Below are 27,066 nucleotides of genomic sequence, written 5' to 3' on the forward strand. Positions count from 1 at the left end.
ACATTAAACTATGAGTTTGATTCAAAGGGCAGAAGGCAGCGGGACAGAATCACCAATCATCCTCCATCACTGCAGACCTTCATGAGCAAAGTTCACAATCTCCCTCCAGATCCAGAACCACCAGGCAGACCGTCTTCCCCGGGACCGGACCTGAACACACAGGGTGAAGGTTTGGTTTGAGGCAACACCCAGGAAGAGCTCCAGGCTTTGAAGCTAACTTTCCAACTCTGTCATCACATCGTCAGGTGACGCCCGGCGGCCCAGAGAGACTTTTCTCACAAGCTTACGTTGTGAAAGAAGCGCCTGTAAAACGCCATTATGTCCAATAACATTGAGACAGTCTAGAGGAGCCGCACGGCTCAGTTATGTTATACCTACTGAAGTTAGCCGGGCGCTAAACAGGAAGTTAGCCGGGCGCTGTGTTGAGGTTTAATGTGACGTCATCGGGTCTTTTCTGTAGGTGTGCTACAGGTGAACGTAGTCACAGGCTGCTTTAGGGGGCACTTGCGAGCCGTTTAGCCCCGCCCACATCTGAAACCCATTTCACACAGTTCATGAGATTTGAGCATGTTTACGTCCTCAAACACAGAAATAATGAGCCTGTCAGCAGCTGACGTCACCAGAGGAGCTACAGGAAGTTTTTATCCGTCACCTGTTGGTTTGTAACGCTGCAGCTGATTGGTCGTCTTCAGGCTCAGAGACGTGTCAGCAGACACACAGATGAACAGGCTGGTTTCATCACTGCTGCTGTGATAAACAGATGGCAGTGATGTCGTGTTGTATCACAGCTGACTCACCTCAGTAACCAGCCTCTCTCACTCTGTAGGGCTTCAAGCAGAAACAGCACCGAGCCGCGACACCTGAGGCCTGACGTTCACACGACCCGACTCTCTGCTCTTTACCTGGGACAAGAAAATGGTATTTATTGAACGTGTATACTTATAAACATTGTGACTTAATAAAATGATCAAAACATGATATTAAACATGGTTCACATGGCGACAGGTGCTTTTATTGAGACAAATTCACACAGAGAGTCTGTGGGTGAAGTTCTGGTTTCAGGTTCAGTTTAGTTTTAAGGCCATCAGCAGCAGCAGGTCGAGGTGACGGCTGATTGGTCATTGGTGATGATGTCACAGACAGACAGGTCTGTGGACACTGACGCCGAGTAATGAGCTGAAGCAGAGTCTGTGTTGTGACCAGCAGAGGGCAGCAGACAGACAGATTGGATGTTTGGAGGACAGAAACTTTGGTTCCCGAAAAAGATTCTATGTAATGTCCAGTCAGACGGGTTCTGTTAACCGTGAGCGTAACACAGAGGCTGCTGGACTCATCAGAGGACTCGGTCGGTCTCGTCTCGTCTCTGAGAGGCCTTCATAAAGAAACTAAGCACCAAACTTTTCACACTCTGTCCTTCAACGAAGACAGAGACACTAAAAAGTATTTTTTGAGCTCAAACAAAAGTTCAATATTACTGACGGTCTTTCTTTCTGTGAACGAGGAGGCGAATGTTTCTCTGCCCGCTTCTGTTCATCTGATGTCTGCAGAGTTTTCCAGCTGAACTCCAACCAGAGCTGCACATGAGCTGCGTGCGTGTGATTATGAAGCAGCATATCTGAAAAGGTCGGTCGTTCCCTCGACTCCCGCATTTAAAGTGGATCCTGACCCTCCTCAGTGTTGGTTCTGAGACGGTCATCAGACAGCTGAACTCTGCAGAACCACAGAACCACAGACCGCTTCAGTTCGTCAGTCCAGTTCAGAGCTGCTCCTTGAAGGTGACCAACATGTCTGTTTGTGTAAAGATCAGGACGCAGCAGCAGCAGCAGTTAGCAGCAGCTGTTAGCAGCAGTTAGCAGGAGCAGCTGTTAGCAGCAGTTAGCAGGAGCAGCTGTTAGCAGCAGTTAGCAGGAGCAGCTGTTAGCAGCAGTTAGCAGCAGCAGTTAGCAGGAGCAGCTGTTAGCAGCAGTTGGCAGCAGCAGCTGTTAGCAGCAGCAGCTGTTAGCAGCAGCAGTTAGCAGGAGCAGCTGTTAGCAGCAGTTAGCAGCAGCAGCTGTTAGCAGCAGTTAGCAGCAGCAGCTGTTAGCAGCAGCAGCAATTAGCAGCTGTTAGCAGCTGTTAGCAGCAGCAGCAGTTAGCCGCAGCAGCTGTTAGCAGCAGCAGCTGTTAGCTGTTAGCAGCAGCAGCTGTTAGCAGCAGTTAGCCGCAGCAGCTGTTAGCAGCAGCAGCTGTTAGCTGTTAGCAGCAGCAGCTGTTAGCAGCAGTTAGCAGCAGCAGCAGTTAGCAGCAGCAGCTGTTAGCAGCAGTTAGCAGCAGCAGCTGTTAGCAGCAGTTAGCAGCAGCAGCTGTTAGCAGCTGTTAGCAGCAGTTAGCAGCAGCAGCTGTTAGCAGCAGTTAGCAGCTGTTAGCAGCAGTTAGCAGCAGCAGCAGAGTGAACAGGCTGATGAATCTGGACTGAATATTTCACCACCATCATTCCAGGAAGAGAAACGTGCAGGTCACTGTGGCGTCGCGACAAACTGTCACTGACAATAACGTTGATTTAAAAAATGAAACTTTGATGTTTTGTTTTAATTGAACACGTTTGTAAAATCATAATCAGTGCAGATGTTTTTTGGATCTTCAGTTAATCAGTCTAATTATTCTTCCTCACGCTCTCTTCGCCTCCCTACACTCGTATTTTCAGTGTTTTACTTTTTAATTTTTTCTAAAGATATTGTGATAATATGGTTATGTTACGAAACCACACAGTAATCTACAGGTCATCATTTAGAGTACACAGATTACGATAGATTATATGTTTGTTAAGTATTAATTCTAACATATTGAACCTTTAATCTGAAAAAGCTGCAGACTGATTGAAGGATGTTTTTAAGATCTGCAGCAGCTGATCGACTCTTTAAAACTGAAGAACTACAAATAACTCAGAACGGTTCATCCTGATGAGACCATCACTTCTCTCTGCTCTTCATTACTGAACTTCGATAAGATTATTCTTCTGCCAAATCCATAAAAATGTTGTTTACTGTGACATCTTCGTCACACAGTGTGTTTTGTTAATCCAATAAAGCTTCAGTAAACAGTCGCCTCTGGTTCCTCATTAATTAGAAACATCGTCGGTAAACTGTGAAGAGTTCAGACTATTGTTGGAAACATTAACATCGTGCTGTGAATATAAATGAAACACTAAATGCAACCTGTGCGGTCGCTTCAGTAAAATGAACAAACACAACGAGACACCTCATTATTTGAGACGGAGGTTGGTTCAGTGAGGTGATGACATGTCATCAATATCCAGAATGAAGCTGTTCTGTGCATCATTACCCTCAGACACAAACATCCAGTCCACTTCAGACTCAACTCATCTGCCTCAATGTCTATCTAATAATAATAATACTAACTTTATTTATAAAGCACTTTACATACATGCAACATGTCAACAAAGAGTCTCAATAAAAGCAGGAAACTGCTTGTAATCAAATATAGATATAAAGAGAAGACGATGTAACACAGGAAGATAAAATAAGTAAAACCTGGATAATAAAACAAAATTAAAATCATCTGAATCAGGTGTTGAAGCAGTTTTATATAAACGTGTCTTTAGAAGCGATTCAGCACCACTGACCTCTTTAGGCAGGTCGTCTCCTTGAGTCCTGAGACACGACTCTGATGATCTCTTGCAGAGCGTTTGGTCACATGGAGAGAACAGCTCTGCAATATAAGGAGGTGCCACACCAGACAGGGCTTAAAGTAAAGAATCAATTCTAATAGACACAATAACCAGTGTTAAGATGCTAAGATAGGAGTGATGTGGTCACGTTTTGTTGAACCTGTTAAAAGTTGAGCTGCAGCATTTTACAAGTTGAAGGGAGTGAAGGGATTTCTGAAACATTAAGTAGCTGATAAAAACTCGATTGAACGACCTCAACACGTCTACGAGTTAAATAAAACAAAGACTTCCAGCCATCCTGAGAAGAGGATGACTTCAGCGTCGTTGAGTTGAAGAAAGTTGTCCAGCTCTTAGTTAAGCTAAGAGTTTGGAGGAGGTTTGGTCGTTTGGTCTGATGGGGAGAGTTTGAGTTGAGTTGGAGAAAGTTTGGTGTCATCAGCGTAGAAAGTGACTGTTGTGTTTGCGTATGATGTCACCGGGGGGAGCATGTAGATGGAGAACAGGATGGGGCCTTCACTGTAGTGTCCCGTAACTGGGGATGACACAGAGTCGCCTCTGCTGACTGAGAAGTGTCTATCTGTTCACCAGGAGGTGAACCACAGGACTGATCGCCTGGAGACGACTTTCAGGAGGTTTAAGATGGTTTCAGAGGACCAGGACTGAACAGCACCCTGAATCAGTGTGTATTTTAATGTGTATTCATATCGAAGTCTTTAGACCCCGAGCACTTTCATTTCCTCAGAGAGAGAGAGAGAGTCTGAGCTCTGCATGACTGAACTGTCAATGAGTCACCTCAGAGAGGACGCTGCTCTTAAAGGAGCTCGTTCACACCTCCTCAGTCTCACTCTGGAGGCCAAACAGAGAAGAGCCCCAGAGGAGGTCTGAGCCGTCCGACCCTGAACCACCAGAGTCCTGCAGAAACCAAACTAACCAGCAGCTGTGAAAACTAAACCACTGTTCTGTGTATCTGTCCTTTAAAGCTGCTAATGTAAATGTGTTCACACGATGCACTTCCTCAGTTTCAGAAGAAATGATGACAAACAATGCACCTTTAAATGTCAGACTGAGGTTGTCAGTTTGATTTCCATACGTAGTCCCTCTGTTTGACAGCCTGTGTTAAAACTGTTTCATGAAACGAGACTTTTTTGCTGATCAACAAACATAACTGACCAAAGCGCCACAATGAGGCTGTTTAAAGGCCTCCAGTTGAATAGGCCTGACACACACTTTCATTACATATGCCAGGTGACACACCGATCCATCCCATTAACTACAGGTCCACAGTCTGGTGACCACTGTCGCCATGGTAACAAAATAAAGGTAGAGTAAAAGCTGTGTTTGGTCAGGGTCAGAGGAGATGATGTCAGAGCTCATTAGAAACATAAAGAGTCGTTAAGATCAACATCAGATCTGAGTTTTAACAGCAGCAGCTGTAAAGACGACTTTCTACCTGAACAGTGTGTGTGTGTGTGTGTGTGTGTGTGTGTGTGTGTGTGTGTGTGTGTGTGTGTGTGTGTGTGTGTGTGGGTTACCTGTTGACTCATCTCTCTTCTTTTTTCCAGATAATTGCCTCTGAGTGGCTCGGCTACTTTAAATACCCCGGAGACCAACACTGATCCATTATTCACCAACAGTCATGGTTTACTATCTCTCTCTACAGTGTACACACACACACACACACACTCACACAGACACACACACACTTCCTCAGACTCAACCTTCAGTGCAGCTGGAGGACTTGTCTCTCTGACCTCATCAACACACCACTGAAGGAGAAAACATTGTCTTCCGTCTGGTCAGCTGATCTGATCACGCTGACGGAGGACAGCTGCCTCACAAAGTCTCCTGTTCGCTGTTTGTGGAGCAGATGTCTCCGTGTTGACCAGAGCGCCTCCTTCACGTCTACAGACAGACAGGAAGTCCTCAGCAGGTTTCCTGCGGGGACGCCTGTCTGCTGCTGCAGGAGGACATAATTGAGGCCACCTGGTCACAAAGCACCACAGAGACGAGCTTTCTGGAGGAAAAATGCTTTTTCATGGCACCGATTTTATCCGTCCTTCCTGGTTTGAGACACATACAGGATGTGTTGTGTGCAACTACAACGATGAGAGCTGACGGACAGCAAACAAACACTGAATGTTACAAGAATTAGTAAAAGTTTCTGTTCATGGACAAAGTTAGTTTTACTCAACAAGAAATCTGGAAATAAGTCGGCTGATACGTGCAGAAATGTTTGACATGAGTGAGAAAAATGCTGCTTTTAGAATAAATCTTGATTATATATTTTTTCATTTTGAATTGTAGCAGATTGTAAAGACGATGACCAAGGAAAGATTTAAGTGTAAAGACTTCACACCAACAACAACAACTTCAGCACTGTGCACCGTGCCAGCAGAATATTTTACACACATCCAAAGTATTTTCTGTACATGAAACACGACTATAATGGAAACAGTGACTGACTGTTGAACTGTGTTTGACTTCCCTCTAATTAAACCTGTTTCCCTCGTTAATTGATCAATTCAAAGATTTCTTGACTAACTGAAGCATAAAAGACACATCCAGGGTCAGTTTAAGAATATAAACCGTGGAGTCAAAGATGGTGAAGAAAATACTTTGATTATGAAAAGATGAAGAAAACAGATGAAAGTGTCCGATTCCTTCATCTTGTGTCTAAAGATCTGATGAAACTAATGAAGCACCTGTTGTCTCTGTGACAGCCTTTAATGTGGATGTGTTTCCAGCAGCTGACACCAGAGGGCGCTGCCTCCTGTGTTCACTGAGAGCAGCATGAAACAGTGTGACGTCCTGTCAGTCAGTCAATCAGTCTGAAGCTGCACTTCAAAACAAAGCCGAACTCAACCTGTGATTGGTCGATGTTCGACTTTAACTCTTCACGTTGTCACAAAACTGGAATTTATCTCAACTCTGCTTTAATAAAAACATGGAGGCAAACTGATGCGGCGCTGAAGACAGGACATTTACATTGTTATATAAGTACACTGTAAAACTAAACTCCACAAAATCATTCAAATTAAAGGTCAATTCATTGTTTTATGTGTGTAAATAATTAAACGATTAAATATTTAAAAGCCAAAAGAATAAAAAAAACAAGATCTCAAGAAAATTAAAGCTAAAAACTGTCATTTAATTACAGTAAATTACTGTTCACAAGTTTCACAGTCCTTCAGTGCTGGTGTATGACCTCGTGTTTAACATGATAATAACATACTACTTTTCACTGTAGTAAACATTAAATATCAAACTTTTTTCATAACTGAGCTTTTTCTTCTCTTTACATTAGACTTTAAAAACAGTGTTTGTCTCAATATAATATTTTTGACTGCCGTTCGTAACCAGCTCTCCATCGTAACGAGATCACTGAACTCAGTCTAAATGAACTTTATTACCCAGCAGTGCTGCAACAGTTTGCTCTTGTCCTGACTGTCGTAACGCTGACGTTGGAGGATTCCTCACATGAAGGTCTCACCTGAGGAGCAGCTTTAACACCACTTCATTGTGTCTCAGTTAATTAAGAGTCTCTGTGACGATCTGTGTGTTAAACCGGTGTGAACGGGCACCACGCTGCAGACTCACACCGCTGCTACCAAACTGCAACAGATGGACAGTAATTAGAAATTGTTTGGTGACATCAGGGCTGACAGGAAGTACAAACTCTGATCAGTTTACAGATTTCATCGTCTTCCTTCAGACGAGTGGAAAGAAAATGTCTAAAATACACATTAAGGGTTTTATTTGCGCTCAGATTTATCAGAAGTATATTTAGTGAGATATTAAATATCAAAGTATCAGAAAACCTGGAGTACAAAAAATTAATTGGCTTACTGTAAGAACGAGGAGAATGAAAGCAGAACAACGAGGGGGCAGGCAGGGGCGGCGGCGGCCATTTTGGGGCCCAAGGGGAGATTTTGCCTTGAGTGTCCCCCCCCCCCACACACACACACACTCACACTCACTCACTCACACACACACACACACACACACACACTCACACTCACTTACTCACACACACACACACACACACACACACACACACACTCACACACACACACACACACACACACACACACACACACACTCACACTCACACACACACACACACACAGGCAGCAGTGTGGAGCGCTGCAGGATCCTCCCTCCCACTGACAGATGGATGGGGTTAATATCATAATTAAGCGCCTCGGCCGACGGTTCCTGTTTACCGCTCGGTTGCTAGGCAGTGACATCAGCTGATCCCTCCCTCCCTCCTCTCTAATCCCTTCCCTCTGCCTCACACACACACTCTCTCTCTCTCTCTCTCTCTCTCAGAGGCAGCAGACACAGTGTGGGGGTATCGGACGAGGAGAGCGAGCGAGGGGAGGTAGTAGAGTGTGTGAGGCTGTCAGACGGCGTGCTCTGGTCTGAGGACGCCACAGGAAGACGCAGCAGTCTCCACCTCTCCATGTAGACATCACCTGGACCGGTGCACCACCCAGCAGAAGAGGAGGAGGAGGAGGACGAGGGGGAGGGTCTGTTGATGTTTTTTCTGTTCTCACTTGTTGTGGTTTGGGGAGTCGACCGCATGCATGACACAACGCAAAGGCGAGAAACCCACCATCAGCATCCAGGAGCACATGGCCATTGACGTGTGCCCCGGCCCCATCCAGCCCATCAAGCAGATCTCAGACTACTTCCCCCGCTACCCGCGGGGCCTCCCCCCTGCTGCGCCCCACCAGGTGGGCCACGCCGCCGGGCCCCCGTCCTCTGCCCTCTCCGCCTCCTCGGCCACCGCCGCCGCAACCGAAAGTGACCGCACCAATGAGGATAAACCGGAGCGGGCTTGTGCCGGAGCCTCCGCCTCCTCCAGGAGGGACGAGGAGCCCGACGTGGAGGGATACGACTCGGACGACTCCAGTGAGTGATGGCTGTGTTTACGCCGCTGTTATCAACATGTGTGTGTGTGTGTGTGTGTGTGTGTGAGTGTGTGAGTGTGTGTGTGTGTGAGTGTGTGAGTGTGTGTGTGTGTCTCCGTCTCTCTTCTGACTCCATTTTTTTGCCACCGGTTGCCAGGCATCCCTCCAGCCGTGTGGCTTTGTGGCTTCACCTTTTCTTCTCTCGGCTCGCTCGTCTTTCTATCTCCAGCCGCTGCCGAATGTGTGTGCATGCATATAGTGTGTGTGTGTGTGTGTGCGCGCTGCAGCGAACTCTTTCCTCTCAGTCGACAGACAGCCAACTGTTGCTGCTGCAAAGACTACAGCTCCCCTCCTGCTCCTCTCCTCGCTGAAGGATGATATGTGTGATTTTATTGGAACAAATGTTGCATGTGTCTGTCAACGTGCATGTGTGTGTGCGTGTGCGTTCTGGTGTGTACAGGGAGCGGGTCTATACTGTCGATCAGTCTCAGCGGGCTGAATGATTCATGGCTTCAAATTAGTCGCAGTTTTGCGCTCAGCGGAGTCCGACTGCATCTGGAAGCTCCTCCACACTCTGTACTGTAGTGGTGAGACAGGCAGGCTGCTATTGTGTGTGCGTGTGTGTGTGTGTGCGTGTGTGTGTGTGTGTGTGTGTGTGTGTGTGTGTGTGTGTGTGTGTGTGTGTGTGTGTGTTATCTGCCTCCATCACAGAAGGGAGGCTCCTTCGCTGAATGTCATTCCTTTGAATCCATCAGGTTTGAGTGGACGAATAATAACGACAATTAAAGGAACAGTTCACCCATAAATAAGGATAACTCAGCCATCATCTCCTCCTGATGATATAAAGTCAGGCTCAGTCATCATCTCCTCCTGATGATATAAAGTCAGGCTCAGCCATCATCTCCTCCTGATGATATAAAGTCAGGCTCAGTCATCATCTCCTGATGATATAAAGTCAGGCTCAGCCATCATCTCCTCCTGTTGATATAAAGTCAGGCTCAGCCATCATCTCCTCCTGATGATATAAAGTCAGGCTCAGCCATCATCTCCTCCTGATGATATAAAGTCAGGCTCAGCCATCATCTCCTCCTGATGATATAAAGTCAGGCTCAGTCATCATCTCCTCCTGATGATATAAAGTCAGGCTCAGCCATCATCTCCTCCTGATGATATAAAGTCAGGCTCAGTCATCATCTCCTCCTGATGATATAAAGTCAGGCTCAGTCATCATCTCCTCCTGATGATATAAAGTCAGGCTCAGTCATCATCTCCTCCTGATGATATAAAGTCAGGCTCAGTCATCATCTCCTCCTGATGATATAAAGTCAGGCTCAGTCATCATCTCCTCCTGATGATATAAAGTCAGGCTCAGCCATCATCTCCTCCTGATGATATAAAGTCAGGCTCAGTCATCATCTCCTCCTGATGATATAAAGTCAGGTGAAGTCTCGTAGTCCACAGAACATTTCTGGAGCTTCACAGTAAAACAGAGTTGCAGCGTTCTGCTGAACAGCTGAAGCAGCTGGAGATGATTTAAACATCAGATGTCTCCACACAGCTCGTCTGCTGTGATCACAGAGATCAACCTGATCTGAGGAGACCAGATTCACAGCCTTTATTAAGACCAAACTAAAAGGACCCAAACACGAGACACCGTGCAGTCAGGGTGAAAAACAAAAATCGAGCTCGATGTTTAAAGGCACCAGAAAGAGAACAAAATGAAATCAGGCCGTGCAGATCAGTGAGACACGAGGAACACCGGCCGGGATACAGTTCAAACAAGGACTGACAGACCCACAACACACACACACACACACACACACACACACACATATATACATATAGACTAAATACACAACATTAATGAAACACAAATAAAAAAGACAAAGACAGGAAGTGTGAAACAAAACATGAAACATGAGGATGAAACCTACAAAATAAAACAGGAAGCAACATAACAAAAACTAAAACTACAGCAGGAATCTTCACTGTAGTTAAAAGTGTTATTATATAATGTTGTAATTAGTATTGTTATTGTTACTGTGTTTAAAACAGTCAGGTGTGAAAAACAAATCAGAACCTGAAGCTGCACAGATATTAACACTTCTACAAATATTTAGATTTATAAATGATTTTAAAATATGTATTATGTCAAATTCTTGACATCTTTAATGCACGAGCTGGACGATGTGTCGAGGGTTTAAATATCCTCAGATCAGGTTGATCTCTGTGATCACAGCAGACGAGCTGCATGGAGACACCTGATGTTTAAATCATCTCCAGCTGCTTCAGCTGTTCAGCAGAACGCTGCAACTCTGTTTTACTGTGAAGCTCCAGAAATGTTCTGTGGACTACGAGACTTCACCTGACTTTATATCATCAGGAGGAGATGATGGCTGAGCCTGACTTTATATCATCAGGAGATGATGGCTGAGCCTGACTTTATATCATCAGGAGGAGATGATGGCTGAGCCTGACTTTATATCATCAGGAGATGATGACTGAGCCTGACTTTATATCATCAGGAGGAGATGATGGCTGAGCCTGACTTTATATCATCAGGAGGAGATGATGACTGAGCCTGACTTTATATCATCAGGAGGAGATGATGGCTGAGCCTGACTTTATATCATCAGGAGGAGATGATGACTGAGCCTGACTTTATATCATCAGGAGGAGATGATGGCTGAGCCTGACTTTATATCATCAGGAGGAGATGATGGCTGAGCCTGACTTTATATCATCAGGAGGAGATGATGGCTGAGCCTGACTTTATATCATCAGGAGGAGATGATGGCTGAGCCTGACTTTATATCATCAGGAGGAGATGATGGCTGAGCCTGACTTTATATCATCAGGAGGAGATGATGGCTGAGCCTGACTTTATATCATCAGGAGGAGATGATGGCTGAGACTGACTTTATATCATCAGGAGGAGATGATGGCTGAGCCTGACTTTATATCATCAGGAGGAGATGATGGCTGAGACTGAACTACCTACAATAATAATAAACACTGAATCTGAGGAGAAAGTGACCTGATACTGGTGAAACTATCCGTCCATGCAGCAGGATGATTTCACTCATGCTGTAGCATGTTCAGACATGTTCAGACAACCATGTGAAATAAAATGAATATCAGCATATAGTTCTGACAGGATCAGGATTATTCTGTTATTTCAAACATTTTTGATATAACAACAGAGTTGTATGTAATTTAAATCTCCTGACTGATTGATCTTCATGATCAATGTAAGAAAATGTAGCACGAGTCCAACGATGGAAACTAGTCAGTAACTTTAAAACAAGATATTTAACCTCACACATTATAAAAGATGGCGGGTACAGAACTATTTTCAGTGTCGATAACGACTCAACAGGCTGATTGTTGCTCTAATGAGATGCAGCAGAGATGGAAGAAGAGCGACCGGCTCCTCACACACACACACACACACACACACACACACACTGATGAAGAGCTGAGTGAACGTAGAGCTGCAGGTGAAGCTGCTGCTACCTGCTGCAGGTGAAGCTGCTGCTACCTGCTGCAGGTGAAGCTGCTGCTACCTGCTGCAGGTGAAGCTGCTGCTACCTGCTGCAGGTGAAGCTGCTGCTACCTGCTGCAGGTGAAGCTGCTGCTACCTGCTGCAGTCTCACAGACCTCAGCTCTGTCTCATGATCAGTCTCAACATACAGTCGCCTCTGAACTCACTGTGACTGACAGTTACAGACTTTACAGTGTGTTTGTGTCTCTGGAGACTCATGATGAAGGTTAACGTGTGACAGCAGAGCAGCTTCTCTAACAGTTAATCCATGCAGGGGAGGAGGAGGAGGAGGAGGAGGAGGAGTTAGTCCAGCTCTAATCCAGGACTGGACAGGAGGCGGGGGGAGGGGAGGCAGCAGACCGGCCTGGCAGATGTTGCTTCATGACCTCAGTCAGGTTTCACTCAGAAGGAAGAAGAGACGGCAGAGAGCAGTCGTCCTTCACTGACTGACTGACTGACTGACTGACTGACTGACTGACTGACTGGCAGTTTGCTCTTCTGTTTTCAGCCTTCACAACATGCTGATGATGTAAAGTGTCTTTGTCAAAACGTGTTTTCACCTGTAAACTGACAGAACTGTAACTCAGGTTCTGTGTCACACATCCAGAACAAACCCATCTTCACAGACGTTCAGGCACAGTCAGCTTCATGTTCATGCGTCTCTGAGCAGATAAGAAATCCATCTTGGTTTCTGCTGCGTTACGACACAGACTCACCAAACAGACATCTCTGAACCAGCAGCAGTGAAGGTCGACAGTTGCGTCGCCTCACGGCCCAAAGCTGCACCTGAACGCACCACAAAGACGACAACCGACTCCAACTAGCTCGTAGTTCTGGATGACTCTTTTGGTCAGCAGAGGTCATAAACTCAACAACCAACACTACATTTCTGTGAACTGCTGATTGATCGATGCAGAATCCTGTGAGACATTTCTATCACTGATGTTTCACCAAACCTCCAGTTCACATTTCTGTAACTTTCCAAAATAACAAGACAACCTGAGCGTCACGTCTGCTGCTGCGACCGCTCAGCTGTGCAGAGTTTGACCTCCTCTGTCTCAACACATCATGAGTTGTAACTCCACCAGAGCCTCTGAAGAGAGACCTGAAAGTGTTCATCGTCCCCACAAAGACGCAGAGTTCTCAGAGAGAAACTGGGATGCAATCAGGAGGATAACAGCCGGCTGTTGACCTCACTGTCGAGTGGTCAGAACAGAAACACACACTTTGTCCTCCAGACGTGGACAGAGGAGTGAAACACACCGAGCTCTGACAGGTGAACAACTCTGACATGTAGAGTCAGTCAGGATTGAGCAGAGTGTAGATGTGTTGTCAGGATGCTTCAGGTATCTGGGTGTTGTGTGTGTTGTGTTACTCTCACAGTTGTGTGTGTTGGTGCAGAGGGACTCACTACATGTTGTTGGCTGTCAGTGGAGGATCAGTGTCTCTGCAGCTCCTCTTCATCCTCCCTCACATCAGACAATTAGACACCAACATCAGCCGGAGCATCATCTTAATGATTTTACAATCACCTGAAGAGTCGTCAGTGATGAAGGATAATTACAACATCAACTAAAGAAAAAAAGAAAGGCCACATGAGGAAGTTACTATGGCAGCAATTAACTGTAAACAAATATTGGACAGGTTGTCTAAAGTCTGACTCATCTGCATGCAGCCTCACCTCACTGTTGATGAGTCTGATGAAGGCAGAGACAGAATTAAATATTAAATTAATGAATAACAAGTGGCTGTTTGGTTCTGATGCAACGTCCCCGATAATCCCAGGCTGCTGCTGCCGCCGCTGCTGCTGCTGTCGGGGGAGTCTGAAAGAGAAGCAGGAGGCGGATAAACAAAACAGTCCTGCAGCAGCCCGACGCTGCTGGAAGAACTGAACCAAACATTAAAGCCTGCTGCACACGGCAGGTGACACGCCGAGCATCAGGTTTATATGATCAGACACAGGACATGAGCTCACACCAGGACACAGCTGCTGGTTCAGATTGGAAATAAGTCAAACATCAGCAGTAATCTTCAGGTTCTGGTGTCACAGACAAAAAAAATTCTGTCAGACGGTGAGAAACTCTTCATCATCACCTATAACTGCGGTCACATGTGATTCTTTAATTATCGCGGGAACTCCTCGGTCTCGCAACTCCAGCTGTCTGGCAGTGCTGCGCCGTGCTGCACTCAAAACGGAGCCGGTGGGGGTCGCCGGACGACGGAGCAAAACCGTACCGGACCTCTCTGTAACGTTACGTTCATGAAGTACAGTCCATTTCCCCTCCAGCTCCAGTCAGCAGTCACCATTACAGAACAGAAACACCTGACGATGGAGGTCACCTCCGGATCACTGCTGCAGTCAGGCTGATCAACAGGAGTGAAGATAAATCCACTTTTAATCCCACAAGTTCAAAAGTAATCTCTGAGCTCTCCTCCCGTCTGTGAACAGCTCCGGATCAGAGCAGAATCTGATGTGGGTCCAGGAGAAGAGAGTCGGTGCAGAGCCAGACCTTCCGGAGGAATAAACAGCCAAACGTCTCTCGGGTTAGGCCGAGCCATGTGAACTCATATTGATTTGTGTCTCTACTGTGAGATCCAGCAGAGACACATCATGTTTCTCTGTTTCAATGTTTTTCATTAAGAAGGAAAATCTGACTTTTGGTAGAATAAACCCTCCAGCGTCTCACACTGAACAGAATCAGTCACATATTCTGGTGGATGTTAATCTTCTGACACCCGTAGAACAAACACACAAACAACAGAAATCAATGAATAGATTTGAAACGTAACGATGACTGAGTCGTTGAATTAGCAGCAAACATCACAGATTGATGTTTTGTTGTCTTAGAAACAAAGTGCAGCTGAGCGACTCTCTGAGGAGCCGCCGAGTCTTTGTTCTGATAAAAGCTCTCAATAAAACTCATCATATCAGCGTGATGGAGCAGCTTCTACTGGACCGCAGCACTCAGCAGAATAATAATGATGACATTTACTGTGCAGCCACGGCCCGCCTCATCAGCTCAGCCCGTTTCTACTTTATTTCATCTTGGTGAAGTTTTCACAGACTTTCTGTGAGCTGATCTGATGATCGTTTCTCCTCCAGCTGTGCGCAGAATGAAGAAGCTGCTTCAGTTTGAAAACCAGACTTTGGCCCTGTTGCTGCATGAAGTGAAGACAGAGGAACCGTCTCCTTCCTGTTGTTTGTGATTTAAAAGAGCCAGCGCTGGCCCAGATCGGCTCTTCACGGTCCTGCGGGACTTGATCCAGTATCTGCACGCCTCCTCTGGGGGGTGGGGCGGGCGGAGCCGAGTTCTCCCTGATGAACCAAATCACACCGGGACGTCTCCATCCGTGCTCACAACCTGCTGCTTAATCTGCATAACAGCAGCGTTTTCTGATTCATTGTGACTCAGTGTTGATTTAATTGAAACAGAAAAGTGCATCACCCAGCGAGTGTCCCGGCCCCCTGCAGAGGGAGGTAATCACACCGATTGGACATCCGGATCTCTGCCACATCAATTACTGCTGGTCTGTAGAGGGTGGAGGAGGCGGAGGAGGCGGTGGAGTGACCCACATGACGGAGCAGGGCCCGGTGTTTTACAGAGATAAGCCTCAGAGCCATATGTGTTGACAGCAGAGGTGCAGGGTGGTAATGTATGCACACACAGGTCTCCCCTGAGATGTTTCTGCTGCTGCCTCCTCAGACGGAGAGAGGCCGTCTGAAACACAGGACACTCCCACACACAGAGGAATCAATGTATTTAGCTGTAACTGAGGACAAAGAGACGAAGGCAGAAGTGACCTGTTTTTACTGAACGCTTGTGGTTCTGACGGAGACGGACAGCAGAGGTCAGACACACTTATTGTTACAGACGTGGTCCAGTTTTTGGTTTAATATCAGCAGAATTCATCAGAAATAAGACGCCTGACGTCACAACATGTTGTCTGTCCGACTGGATCAACAGAAGAGAAGACAGGCCACCAGTTTAAACTGATCAGCAGTGACACATGACAGACGTATCAGAGATCGACTGCTGCTTAACAAAATACAACCCGGTTCATTTCAAGTTGAATTATCTTCATCAGCAACAATCAGCAGAATAAATGTCCTTTTCTACAAACCACAGATACGTTCAAACTTCTTTAAGTTAACTTTCAGCTTCCTGTCGTCACAGCTCCGTGTTAATGCTCTGTTAGAAAACATCAGCTTCTATTTTAAAAAGCTGGTTCTGTCTCCACAAACACGGCTGGAAAATGTCCCCAGGTCTCATTGAAACACCTGGTTCTGTCCTGATGTCTTGGTTTCCTGCTTACAGACGCTGAAACATCTGGAACAGCTGCGTCCCAGCTGGCAGCTGTGTCGATCGCCCAGATACAGATGACACCTAGAGATGTCAGCGTCTCTGGTTTTCACTTTGTTCTGGTGACCGAGCTGCTCGTCAGCGTCCACATCACTTTGTTTCATGTGTTCAACAGCAGCTCAGATCTTAAATATACGAGCCTCTTCAGCCTCAAACGTTTCTTCATCACAGAACTTCAGATTAAATTAAATCTAGTAAAGACAGTTCAGCTGATGCAAACAAAATGAAAGTCCATTAACGAGTTAATCAGAAGCTGGGTCGTCTTCAGATTGATCACACTGTGTTATACTGTGTATAATAATATAATAGTTGTATCTGTTTAGCAGTCTTGTATGATGTTTATGTGACATATAAAAAGCTGTTGAAGACGAGAACTACAGGAGGAAATGAGTGTGAGGCGCCAGAACAGAGAAGAGTCGCGACTTCGCTGAGCGGTCTTTGTTTGCTCTCAGCGATGGCGGTACCAGCCGGCCAGCTGATGTAGTAGAGCGAAGTGCTCGCACTGGGGCGTGTGGTCTGATCAGTGTTTGGAGGTAGATGGGTGCAGTTCGGTTGACGGCTGAAGCCCAAAAAAGACGGACTTCCTGGGTATGAAAATACTCAGATCATCCAGGTTGTGCGACCCAGAGAGCGTGAGCACGAGCGACTTCAGCTGGCCGAGCCGGCTAACTTCCTGTTTAGCCCCCAGCTAACTTCCTGTTTGGTGAAACCTGGAGCTCATCATGGGGGCTCATCCTGGAGCTCGTCCTGCGGGCTCGAGCTGCTCCCTCTGAAGATAAACAAGGCTGTTCAGGTTTTAGCTGATTATACACGAATGACAACATCATTATCAATATTAAATTACATTTCTGACAACAGATCCTCCGTCCCACACGCTGCACGTCCAAACTGTTCAGCACTCTACTCCGACTAGACTTGAATCTGTGTCGGCTACTGAAGCTAACGCTGCAGAGAGCAGCTCCACAGACACCTGATGACACCAGACAAACACATGTTGTCACGGAAGAAATGTTTAATATTCCCGTCGTACAGCATCGCAATCTGCAGACACAAATATGAAGATTACTCATATTCATTTTGTCTTTTCTGACTAATAGAAGTGTAAAACCTGCACCAGCTCTCACTTATCTCAGGAAGTGTGTGTGTGTGTGTGTGTGTGTGTGTGTGTGTGTGTGTGTGAGCATCCATCTGCAGACCTTTTAAAGAGACGTGTCCTCTGAGCGTGGTTGAGGCTGGATGCTGTCAGAGTCCATGTGCAGACTGTCCTGCAGTAGTACTGACTCACTGTGGGTCCATGTTGTCTCTGAGTGACTAACAAAGCCTGTTCACATCACGCCTCATTATTACTGCTGCTGCTGCTCCATCAGATACACACTGCCTCCACCCTCCTCCTCCACTAAGCACATTATGTAATGATAAAGCCACACATCCATTCGGTGTCTGCGGCCGTCATCAGAGTTCAGCTTCACTTCGTTCACTCGCTGCACGCAACGACAGACACACAGCTTCACTTTTAGTCCAACAGAAGACAAACACTCACTTTTCTAAATGAACCTGCTGTCTGATGGTTCTGAGTGAGCTCAGAGCTCAGCAGAGCCACACTTCAATACTTCTGACTGCCGTTTGACGTTAGTGATCATATTCACACCTTCATCATAAGAGTTAATAAGTTCTGATTAAACCAACGTTTTCAACCAAACACAAACTTTAGCAACTCACTGGTGAAAAAAGTCAAACCAGAATATTTTCTACAGGAGACGAAACCAGAGCGTTAAGGAGATACAGCTGTGTGTGTGTGTGTGTGTGTGTGTGTGTGTGTGTGTGTTCTTACAGATTATGTATATAATCTGTAATCAGACAGAAGTGAAGCTACAGAGAAATCTCTCTTGTTTTCATGGAGCTGTGATAAATGTTGACGTGAGAAGGACGAGCAGAGTGAGAAATCATGACGTAAGGGTGAGGGGCGGGAACACCTGGTGACGCAACCAGGAAATACTCCGAAGGCGAGACCGTCCCATTTAACAACGGTGGACGCGCAAAGGCCGCGTCCTCCGAAGGATGCAGCCCCTGAATTTGGACACAGCTAGTCTGTCTGACTGGACCTCTTTTAATGACATCATCACTGTGAGCCTCCTTCTTCCTCTCAGCTCCTGATATTTACAGAAGTGGATGTAAAAACATTTAATTGCATTTTATTTTCCAGATTTTCAGCCAATTTAGTTTAAAATACTCTGAAACACCAACTGACTGTTAACACGCAGCACTGTTGATGATACATGATGAGACTAAAAGATTAAAACTTTAAAATAAAACAGGTGATATCTGAACATCTGACTGAGACTTAAAACAGCTGACAGAAAAAAGAATAAGGGGGGTTCATCCTCTGGGGAGCAGGAGCAACACCTTCACATCACAGTCAGCAGGCGTCCACATACTGTCGTCTGCACTGAAGTCTGGGACAGAGACTACAAGGACTTTAAACTGAAGGAAGAGCTCACATCACGGTGTTTCATGAAGAGAGATTAGTTGTCTCCGTCCTCAGTTAACACGAGAGGTGAAGCTGATACACACAGTTTAGTGGAGCTCTTCTCTCTCTCAGCATGTGTGAAGTCTAATTGTCGTGTTCTGCATTAACAGCACGTTTAGTTTGAGTCTCCAATAAAAACTCATCAACATGTCATCAGACAGAAGATTCAGATGAAGATTGTCTTTATTTATCCCACAACGGGGAAATTCACACGTTACAACAGCTCGAGGTGCAACAGTACGAGTAGAATCAGAAAAATATGCAAAGAAATATTAAATATTAAATAGAAAACAAATACGAAAATCACAAGATATTTACAAAAAACAATAAGATATTTACAAAAAACAATAAGATATTTACAAAAGCAAACAGGTGGATGGAAAGTGTTCAGCAGTGCTGGAGTTGAGCCGTGTGATGCTGTGGGGATGAATGACCTGCGGTGGCGCTCCTTCTTGCACGGTGGGTGTCAGAGTCTGCTGCTGACAGCTGCTCAGTCTGCTGCAGGGGTGAGAGGTGTCGTCCATGAGCTTACATAAAGATCCAGGACCGGTCCGCTGCTGGCAGCCCCACAGAGCTGACTCATCTTTTTAGGGAGCTCACAGAAAAAATTACATTTTCCCATCAAAGTCCACTTTATCAATAACTGCAGGGGCGGTGCTGATGGTGTTACTTTACTGCCTCTAAACCTCCAGTTTGTGTTAGGAGGGAAACGAAGAGGAGTTCTGACTGAACAGAACCGCACATCATCAGAAACAGGTTGGTGTTAAAGAAGTGGAGCGATGAGCCCTGCTCACAAAACTCAACCAACATCCTCATTTTCATTAAAACATACAGTGAAACGTAACTTTACACCTTCTTTCACCTCGAAGGACGTTTATATAAAATCATGTTTTTTGTATTTCTTCAGTATTTACAGCTTTTAGCTCAGCTTGAACATCCGCAGTCACAAAGAGCATCAGAGTCGACCACCATGTACAAATGAACCCGTCATCACTGAGACAGACAGACTCCATGTTTCTACTCAAACACAGAAAGAAGTTCATGTAGGACATCTGCTGAATTTACAAGAAGGAACAAATAAGTCAGAATCAGTCAGAGACAGAGTTTCACACAGTTTCTCCTCATGAAACAACTCTTAAAATCACTACATGTCAGGGCTCCGAACGAGCACACGTGCTCCTACAGTAAAATATCTGGGAGCACAAAAAATATGTATTTATCAATGCTTAACACTTCACACTTAAATAGGCATCGCAAACAACATTTTGATTTACAGTGTTTTTACAGTGTTTGATTTCATTTTTTTCATTTCAGGCAACACAAAACAATTTTTTTCAGCTTCTGGCCCCTGCAGTATTTGCAAAACAATGCTTTGGTGTTCACTGTGTGATAACTAAACAGGTCCATCACTCAACAAAATATAGAGAAATGTCCCACAAAGCAACGTCACATGACCAAACAACTGTAACGTTAACTGGTCGTCTCTTTGGCAACTTATATGAGGAAAAGCCTCTGTCCGACCGACTTTAACTCACCAACTGTTTGTCGCGGTGAAAAAAATCACTGCGACGGTCAGCCCTCCCGACCGAGACTCAGTGAGCTTTCCCCCAGAAAACAGCCTCCCTCCCCGCCAGTGACAGAGTCAGACAGCGTCCCGTTTACTGATGGTGATTATGTAATTAAGTAATTTAGAGAAAAACATAACTTTGTCATTTTCCAGGATGTTTGGTGGGTCAGGATCTCATCACAACACATTATAACAGCATCATATGATTATAACAGTCAGCGGTACATGTTTAGATTAACAGGAGGACACCGAAGAAAACACGTTGAAACACACACAGACGTCATCATCATGACGCGTACCGTCACGCCTCTTCTGGAGCCGCGGCGCCGGCTTGCTGTGTGAATTATACTCCGGTTCGTCTTTTACGCCGGAGCTGCTCGGCTCTGTGTGAACAAACAACGGCGGAGAATTGGCGAACCACTGCTGCAGCGATAATGCGGCGTCTCTGTGTGAAAAGGGCTGGTAACTTGTGGTTGTGATGTAACTTGTGACCTTTGCTCCCACACTGTGCGCCGAAATCATTTTCCCGGTTCGCACATTCATTTTTTTGTCTACACTGTAGAGCCCTGCATTTGTTAATGGAGTCTGGTGATGTTGCTGTTACACTCGTTCAGTATACAGGTCCGAACAGGGCGTTAATTGCTTTTGCGTCTTTCAATGCATGCTGGGAAATCACTTGAGACGTTTGGTGTGTCTCGTTCTTCACAGAGAGAAAAACGCTCCGCTGCTTCGTCTGACCTGTGAGAGTCCATCAAATCTCACTGAGTGGATTCTTCTCACTTTGCTTCCATTAAATATTTGACATCGAGCCTCCATCATCCACACAGTCTTCATTTATACTGTGTGGTTCAGAAGTATAGAAGTACTTCCTGTTTCCTTTGGCTGCTCTGACATGATAACGACTGTACAACTTCACACTGTTCTCCTCCAGTGTGCATCAGAGAAACATCAATAATCCTTTAACATGTACATCCCTGAGCAGTGTGAACACATTGTGTGAACGTTTGATGGAACAAAGTGTGGAGATGAAAACGTCACCGCTGATCAGCTGATAACTGATGTTACAGCAACAAGAAGCACAGTCGCTCCATCATCAGTCTTCTTCTCCTCGGTGTCTGATCACAACCTAATAACTGAGTCGTTTCAAGCTCCCTCCAGGCATTTTATTGTGAAAGGTCACTGCTGGGCCTCACTTCCTCTGATGGAGAACACTATTGTTCTCAAGCCAAGTGAGGTTTGTGTTTCCAGGTACTGTCGATACGGTCGGCCGGGTTCACACAGCAGGAGAACAAAGTGTGTGCCACCAGAGGAACCTCCACCCGGACCTCCATCACCTGTGTGACGTCTCACCGCCACAGCTGAAGAAGTGTTGACAATGAATCCATCCAGGCAGACTTTGGGTTTCCTCCAGAACGCACCTGGTGAAGTAAATGATCGGATAATAAGCAGAGTTTCCTGTCGCAGCTTTAGATCAATCAACACTCCTCCTGTGTGATCTATTGATTGTTGGGAGAAGCACTCAGAGCCTGAAACCTGCAGCGTGGGACTCTGTTACATTCAAGCTTTAACAAATCAGTTCACACAGCGCTGATTAAAACCATCAGCAGCTGATCAACCTCTCTGTATTTATGTATATTGGAGTTCTGGACTCTGGAGAGTGACTCAGTGACCTGCTGTCGTCTTTTCTTCACTTTCACTTCTCTTCTTCTTATTTTAGTTGTTATTCTGATGTTAAACTTCAGAAGACGAAACGTTAAGTTGAACTGTTGTTGTGTCACAGTTGTCCTGATGGACTGTAGTGCTGCTCTCATTACGTTGCTCTCGTGACGTTGCTCTCCTGACGTTGCTCTCCTGACGTTGCTCTCGTGACGTCGCTCTCCTGACGTTGCTCTCGTGAGTCTGCTGTTTGGACCAGGACAGTGAAGTTCACTGTGAAGCTTCATGCACACGAGGCAGCTGCACATGAGCAGGTTTTGACAAATTGTGTACAAAGCACAGGTTTCTCTAAATTGTACATAAGTACAGCACTTGAATACATGTACTTAGTTACTTTCCACCCCTCCACTAAAGGTACATGATAACACCAGAGTGGGAACAAAGGCTGCAGCTCTTCACTCGTCTCCACTCGATTAGCATTTGTTGTCATCCCACCAGGTAGAAAAGTGGATCTGACAGCAGAGAGATCCCACACAGCTCCCCACAATGGTTCAGGAGGCAGCTTCAGAGCTGTGACTCCCTGCAGCTCCTCATCCGTCTCTGTTCTCACTCAGGACGTCTCTGTTCGTTAGTGCTGCTGCTGAAGGTTTCAGTAAACACTTCATCCTCGCAGCTTTGATCGATCGTTAGCTTCAGCGGTGGCCGGTTGTGTTCGGAGAGAGTGGGCCGACCGCTCTGAGACGTCTGTGTGACTAAAAGTGAAATAACTTCCAGCCAAATAAAATCTCACAGCAGTTTTTAAATATCAGAGCGGCTCCTGGAGGAGTATTTACAGAGAGAAGAGCCAGAGAGGAAATGGGAATACTGCCTCACATTCTGTAGGCGGAACGGACACCAAGATAAAAATACATTCATACGGACGCAAAACGTGTCAAACAGGACGGGAAGGAAAGTCTTCATGTTTCACTGGATGAATGTGGAGTTTTGTCTCTTATGTAAAGCTCCTCATTCATCCAGCGGAGCAGGATTAGAGGATTGTGTAACATGTCGTATGTTTCAAATCTAAGCAGCCAAAGGATTTCTGCTGAGAGCTGCTGCCATTAGTGAATGAAATGTGCAGGACAGGTGACACCAGCAGGATCAACGTCTGAGTCCAGTCACTTTAAAGTGAACAACACCTACAGAAGAAGTCTGCTCGGTGATGGATGAACACGTAACATATGTGCAGCTCGTACCAGCCGTCTGATTTATCTTTCAGAGCGAGTCGGACTTCGGTCTGATCCGGTGAGCTCTGACGCAGAGGGGAAGCAGTCGATACCAAGAACATCAAGTGTGATAAATAAAGAGCTACCGGGCCGTTTGAATGAGTCGTCTCTCAGGGTAAAGAACTGAATCAATCACATCCTGACAGATACACGGCTGACAGGCTCTCATATCTACTGGACCTCTGCTGCTGTGTGTCGGCGGTTCTTCTATCTGGTCCCTACAGAAGCCCGGACCGCTCTGACCTCAGAGAACTGGCAGCAGATGGTCAGACAGACAGACAGACGACATGAACAAGTGTTCAGCGTGTGAGGGAATCATTCAGTGGCAGCGGTCCGACCGTCGGCCCGGCGAGCCACAACCATAGGAGCCTTAGCTGTCACAGTGCAGTTAGATAAGATCAGAGGTCATGTGGATTTAAAGCCCATCAGTGATGAAGTGGACCGAGATTCATTTCTGTCTTTAAGCGAGACAATCTAATCTTTAGTGGAACAAGAACATTTATCTCTGTCAGGATCACCGATTATTTTAAAGTAGCACTGAGATTAAAATAAGTACATGCAGAGTATTCAGTGTTCCTTTAAGACCTTTACAATTGTGATGACCCTGTCCAGTTTGTTGTGTCTTGACCCATTTCTGTGCAGGTGATTGAGGAGGCGTGTCAGGAGGAGATCACCTGCTAACGTTACAGCTAGCTGAATACAGCAGGCCGACACTACTGTGAGTTAGTCACTGTCAGTCATGATGATGTGACGTGGAGAGCGTGATGTTTTCTGAGCTGGTACATGATGTAAAGAGTTTGATTTGACATTAAAGGAATAGTTCACTCTAGAATGAAATTCAGTCATTATGGACTCACCCTCATGCTGATGAGAAGTCCGGTGTAGTTTCTTATTCCTCGGGCGTTAATGGCGTCTGAGATGAAAAGGTCCATAAAACTACACAAAAACTTTGTAATATTCCTCCATACTGCTCGTCCGCTGCAATCCAAGTGTCCTGAAGTGGCGACATCCAGAGTTTACTGGAAACGACGTCATTCAGTACATTTTTACAGCCTAAACAGTCACTATGCTGTATCTGCCTGGAGGCACGAGTCTCCCTCACAGCGTTTGCACTACGGAAGCCGCCGGACAAGATGAACGAGACTCGCGATAGATACACACCAGTATTTACTTCCTGCTTTGAGTGTCAAAGTTTCAAATCACCAGTGCAGCAGATCCCTCTTGTGTTTGTGTGTCGCTCGGTCGCTCACAGCAGGAAGTAAATACCGGTGTGTATCTATCGCGAGTCTCGTTCATCTTGTCTGGCGGCTTCTGTAGTGCAAACGCTGTGAGGAGCCTCGTGCCTCCAGGCAGATACAGCACAGTGACTGTTCAGGCTGTAAAATGGACTAAATGATGTCGTTTCCAGTAAACTCTGGATGTCGCCACTTCAGGACACTTGGATTGCAGCGGACGAGCAGTATGGAGGAATAATACAAAGTTTTCGTGTAGTTTTATGGACCTTTTCGTCTCGGACGCCATTAACGCCGTTATATGGATTATTGCTGCAGGAGGGAACCCCGCGGGTCTCCAGCTGCAGAAACTACAACGGACTCTCATCAGCATGAGGGTGAGTTGATAATGACTGAATTTCGTTCCAGAGCGAACTATTCCTTTAATGCAGCTGTGCCTGAAACTATAAGACATGAAACAAGTGGTGTTGTTGGTGATCATCTTCACCACAGCAGCATCTGTTGTTGGGTTGTTTTTTCTTTGAAGGACAAAGAAGACCTTTAAATTACTGCTGATGCTGCTGAACAGTGATCGTAAAACTAAAGATAAACAGTTTAATTGTATCAAATGAAGTTAAATTAAAACGTGAACATACGGAGCAGCTCTCCGTCACTGAACTGAAACATGAAATGTTAAAGAACGAGCAGCTCTGATGTATTTTGTGTTCGGGCCGACATGTCGACTGTAATCTGTTGTTCTGCTCTGCACTTACTCCGGCCGCCTGTTTGTGCTGGTAAAGCGTATTATAGAAAATGGCTCTCTAATAGTCTGCTCAGAGATTCAGCTGCTGCAGCAGCAGAGCTTTGTTGTGAAACACCATTTTACCATCGCTCATCAAGGTCAGCCCTCCCCCGACTGCACTGAGACACACTGAGCCCGCTGAAAAGCTCCATTTGTATAAATCTGAGTGCAGCTTGATCGGATCCTGCAGCTCTAATGAGTCGACAACACCTCAGTAAGCTGCTCCTTGATCCCTCCAGAGACGCACTGACAACCAAACACCAACAACGGTTCTGTGTGACCGAGGGTTCAGGGTCCGTCCGGGTCCGTCCGGGTCTGTCGGGGTCTGAAGAGGCTTCCAGGTCCACTTTCATTCATATTGGAGTGGGCGTGGTTCGTTTTATTGAATTAATACAGAAAAACATTATTGTTCATGTTCAGTGTGTCGCTACATAAAGCTATGGAAACACAACGTGTGGCAGACAACAGAAAGACACATATCAGCCCGGTCACCTCAATCAAATATTGGCAGTTTACTTTTCTGCACAGACACTTTCAGAAAGACAAACTTTGATGAGACGTCAGGACGTTTCCAGCCGTGTTTGTGGGGACAAAACCAGATATTTTTGAAGAGACGTCGGGACATTTTCCACCCGTTTGTGACAAAAGAAGCTGGTATTTTTTCCAGGATGTCCGGACACTTCCAGTCGTGTTTGTAGAGACAAAAGTAGGGTGTTTTTATATCAAGACTAGGCATGGGCCGGTATGAGATTCTGACGGTATGATGGCAAAAATATCACGGTTTCACGGTATTATGATTACAGCTCTAAAATGTGTATTTTGAATGTCTGTATTTAAAAACAAAAAAAGGAAAAAACTTTTCCATTGAACAGTCTTTTATTTTTAAACAATATATAGAACATGATGGATATTAGAAAATATGTATTTAAAATAAATAACAAAACAAATTACTGAATTCTTTCTAAATAAAATAATAATCATAAAAAAATAAAAGCAGTCCTTTAACTGAAGATGGGGGGGCACTTGATGCTGCAGCTGCACGCGGCGTGAGGGACCTCTACTTTCTCTCCGACGAGACGTCACATTAAAAATAAACAAAAAAAAAAACGCTCATACCGCAGGAACGGTGTGACGGAAAATTTTAGTGGTTTTGAAACCGTGACTTTTTCGTACCTTGGTATACCTTGAAACCGGTAACCGGCCCATGCCTAATCAAGACGTCAGGATATTCAAAGATGTGTTCGTGGTGACATTACCAAGATATTGGGTTTATGTGAAGCTGTGATGGAGACAGGAAGTGATTACCTGTCTGAAGACTGATGTTTATACTCTGACCCATGGCCTTTATGGTTTCTCTGACTCAGGAACTGAAGGATTGTGGGTAAAGCCTTGCAGTCAGTCAGTCAGTGTATTGAAGGTGAAACCAAGGCTGATAACAGAGGCGGCTCACTGTAGGAGGCCCAGGTCCAGGTGGTGTACAGGCTGAGTAAAACCTCCTGCAGACTCTCTGACATTTCAGTGTGAAGAACCCTGACTGGGCAGCGAATCACCTC

General features: G+C 45.6%; 1 protein-coding gene across 1 annotated transcript in view; it reads left to right on the forward strand.

Moving 5' to 3' along the window:
- Positions 1-8,253: 8,253 nt before the first annotated feature.
- doc2b (double C2-like domains, beta) overlaps positions 8,254-27,066 on the forward strand; it is a 119,814-nt gene continuing 101,001 nt past the window's right edge. Inside the window, exon 1 of the mRNA XM_073478821.1 lies at positions 8,254-8,581. Within this exon, the coding sequence (XP_073334922.1) occupies positions 8,254-8,581 (328 nt within the window). The remainder of the gene's footprint in view (positions 8,582-27,066) is intronic.

This window comes from Pagrus major, chromosome 13, assembly GCF_040436345.1.
Source record: "Pagrus major chromosome 13, Pma_NU_1.0".
NCBI lineage: Eukaryota > Metazoa > Chordata > Actinopteri > Spariformes > Sparidae > Pagrus > Pagrus major.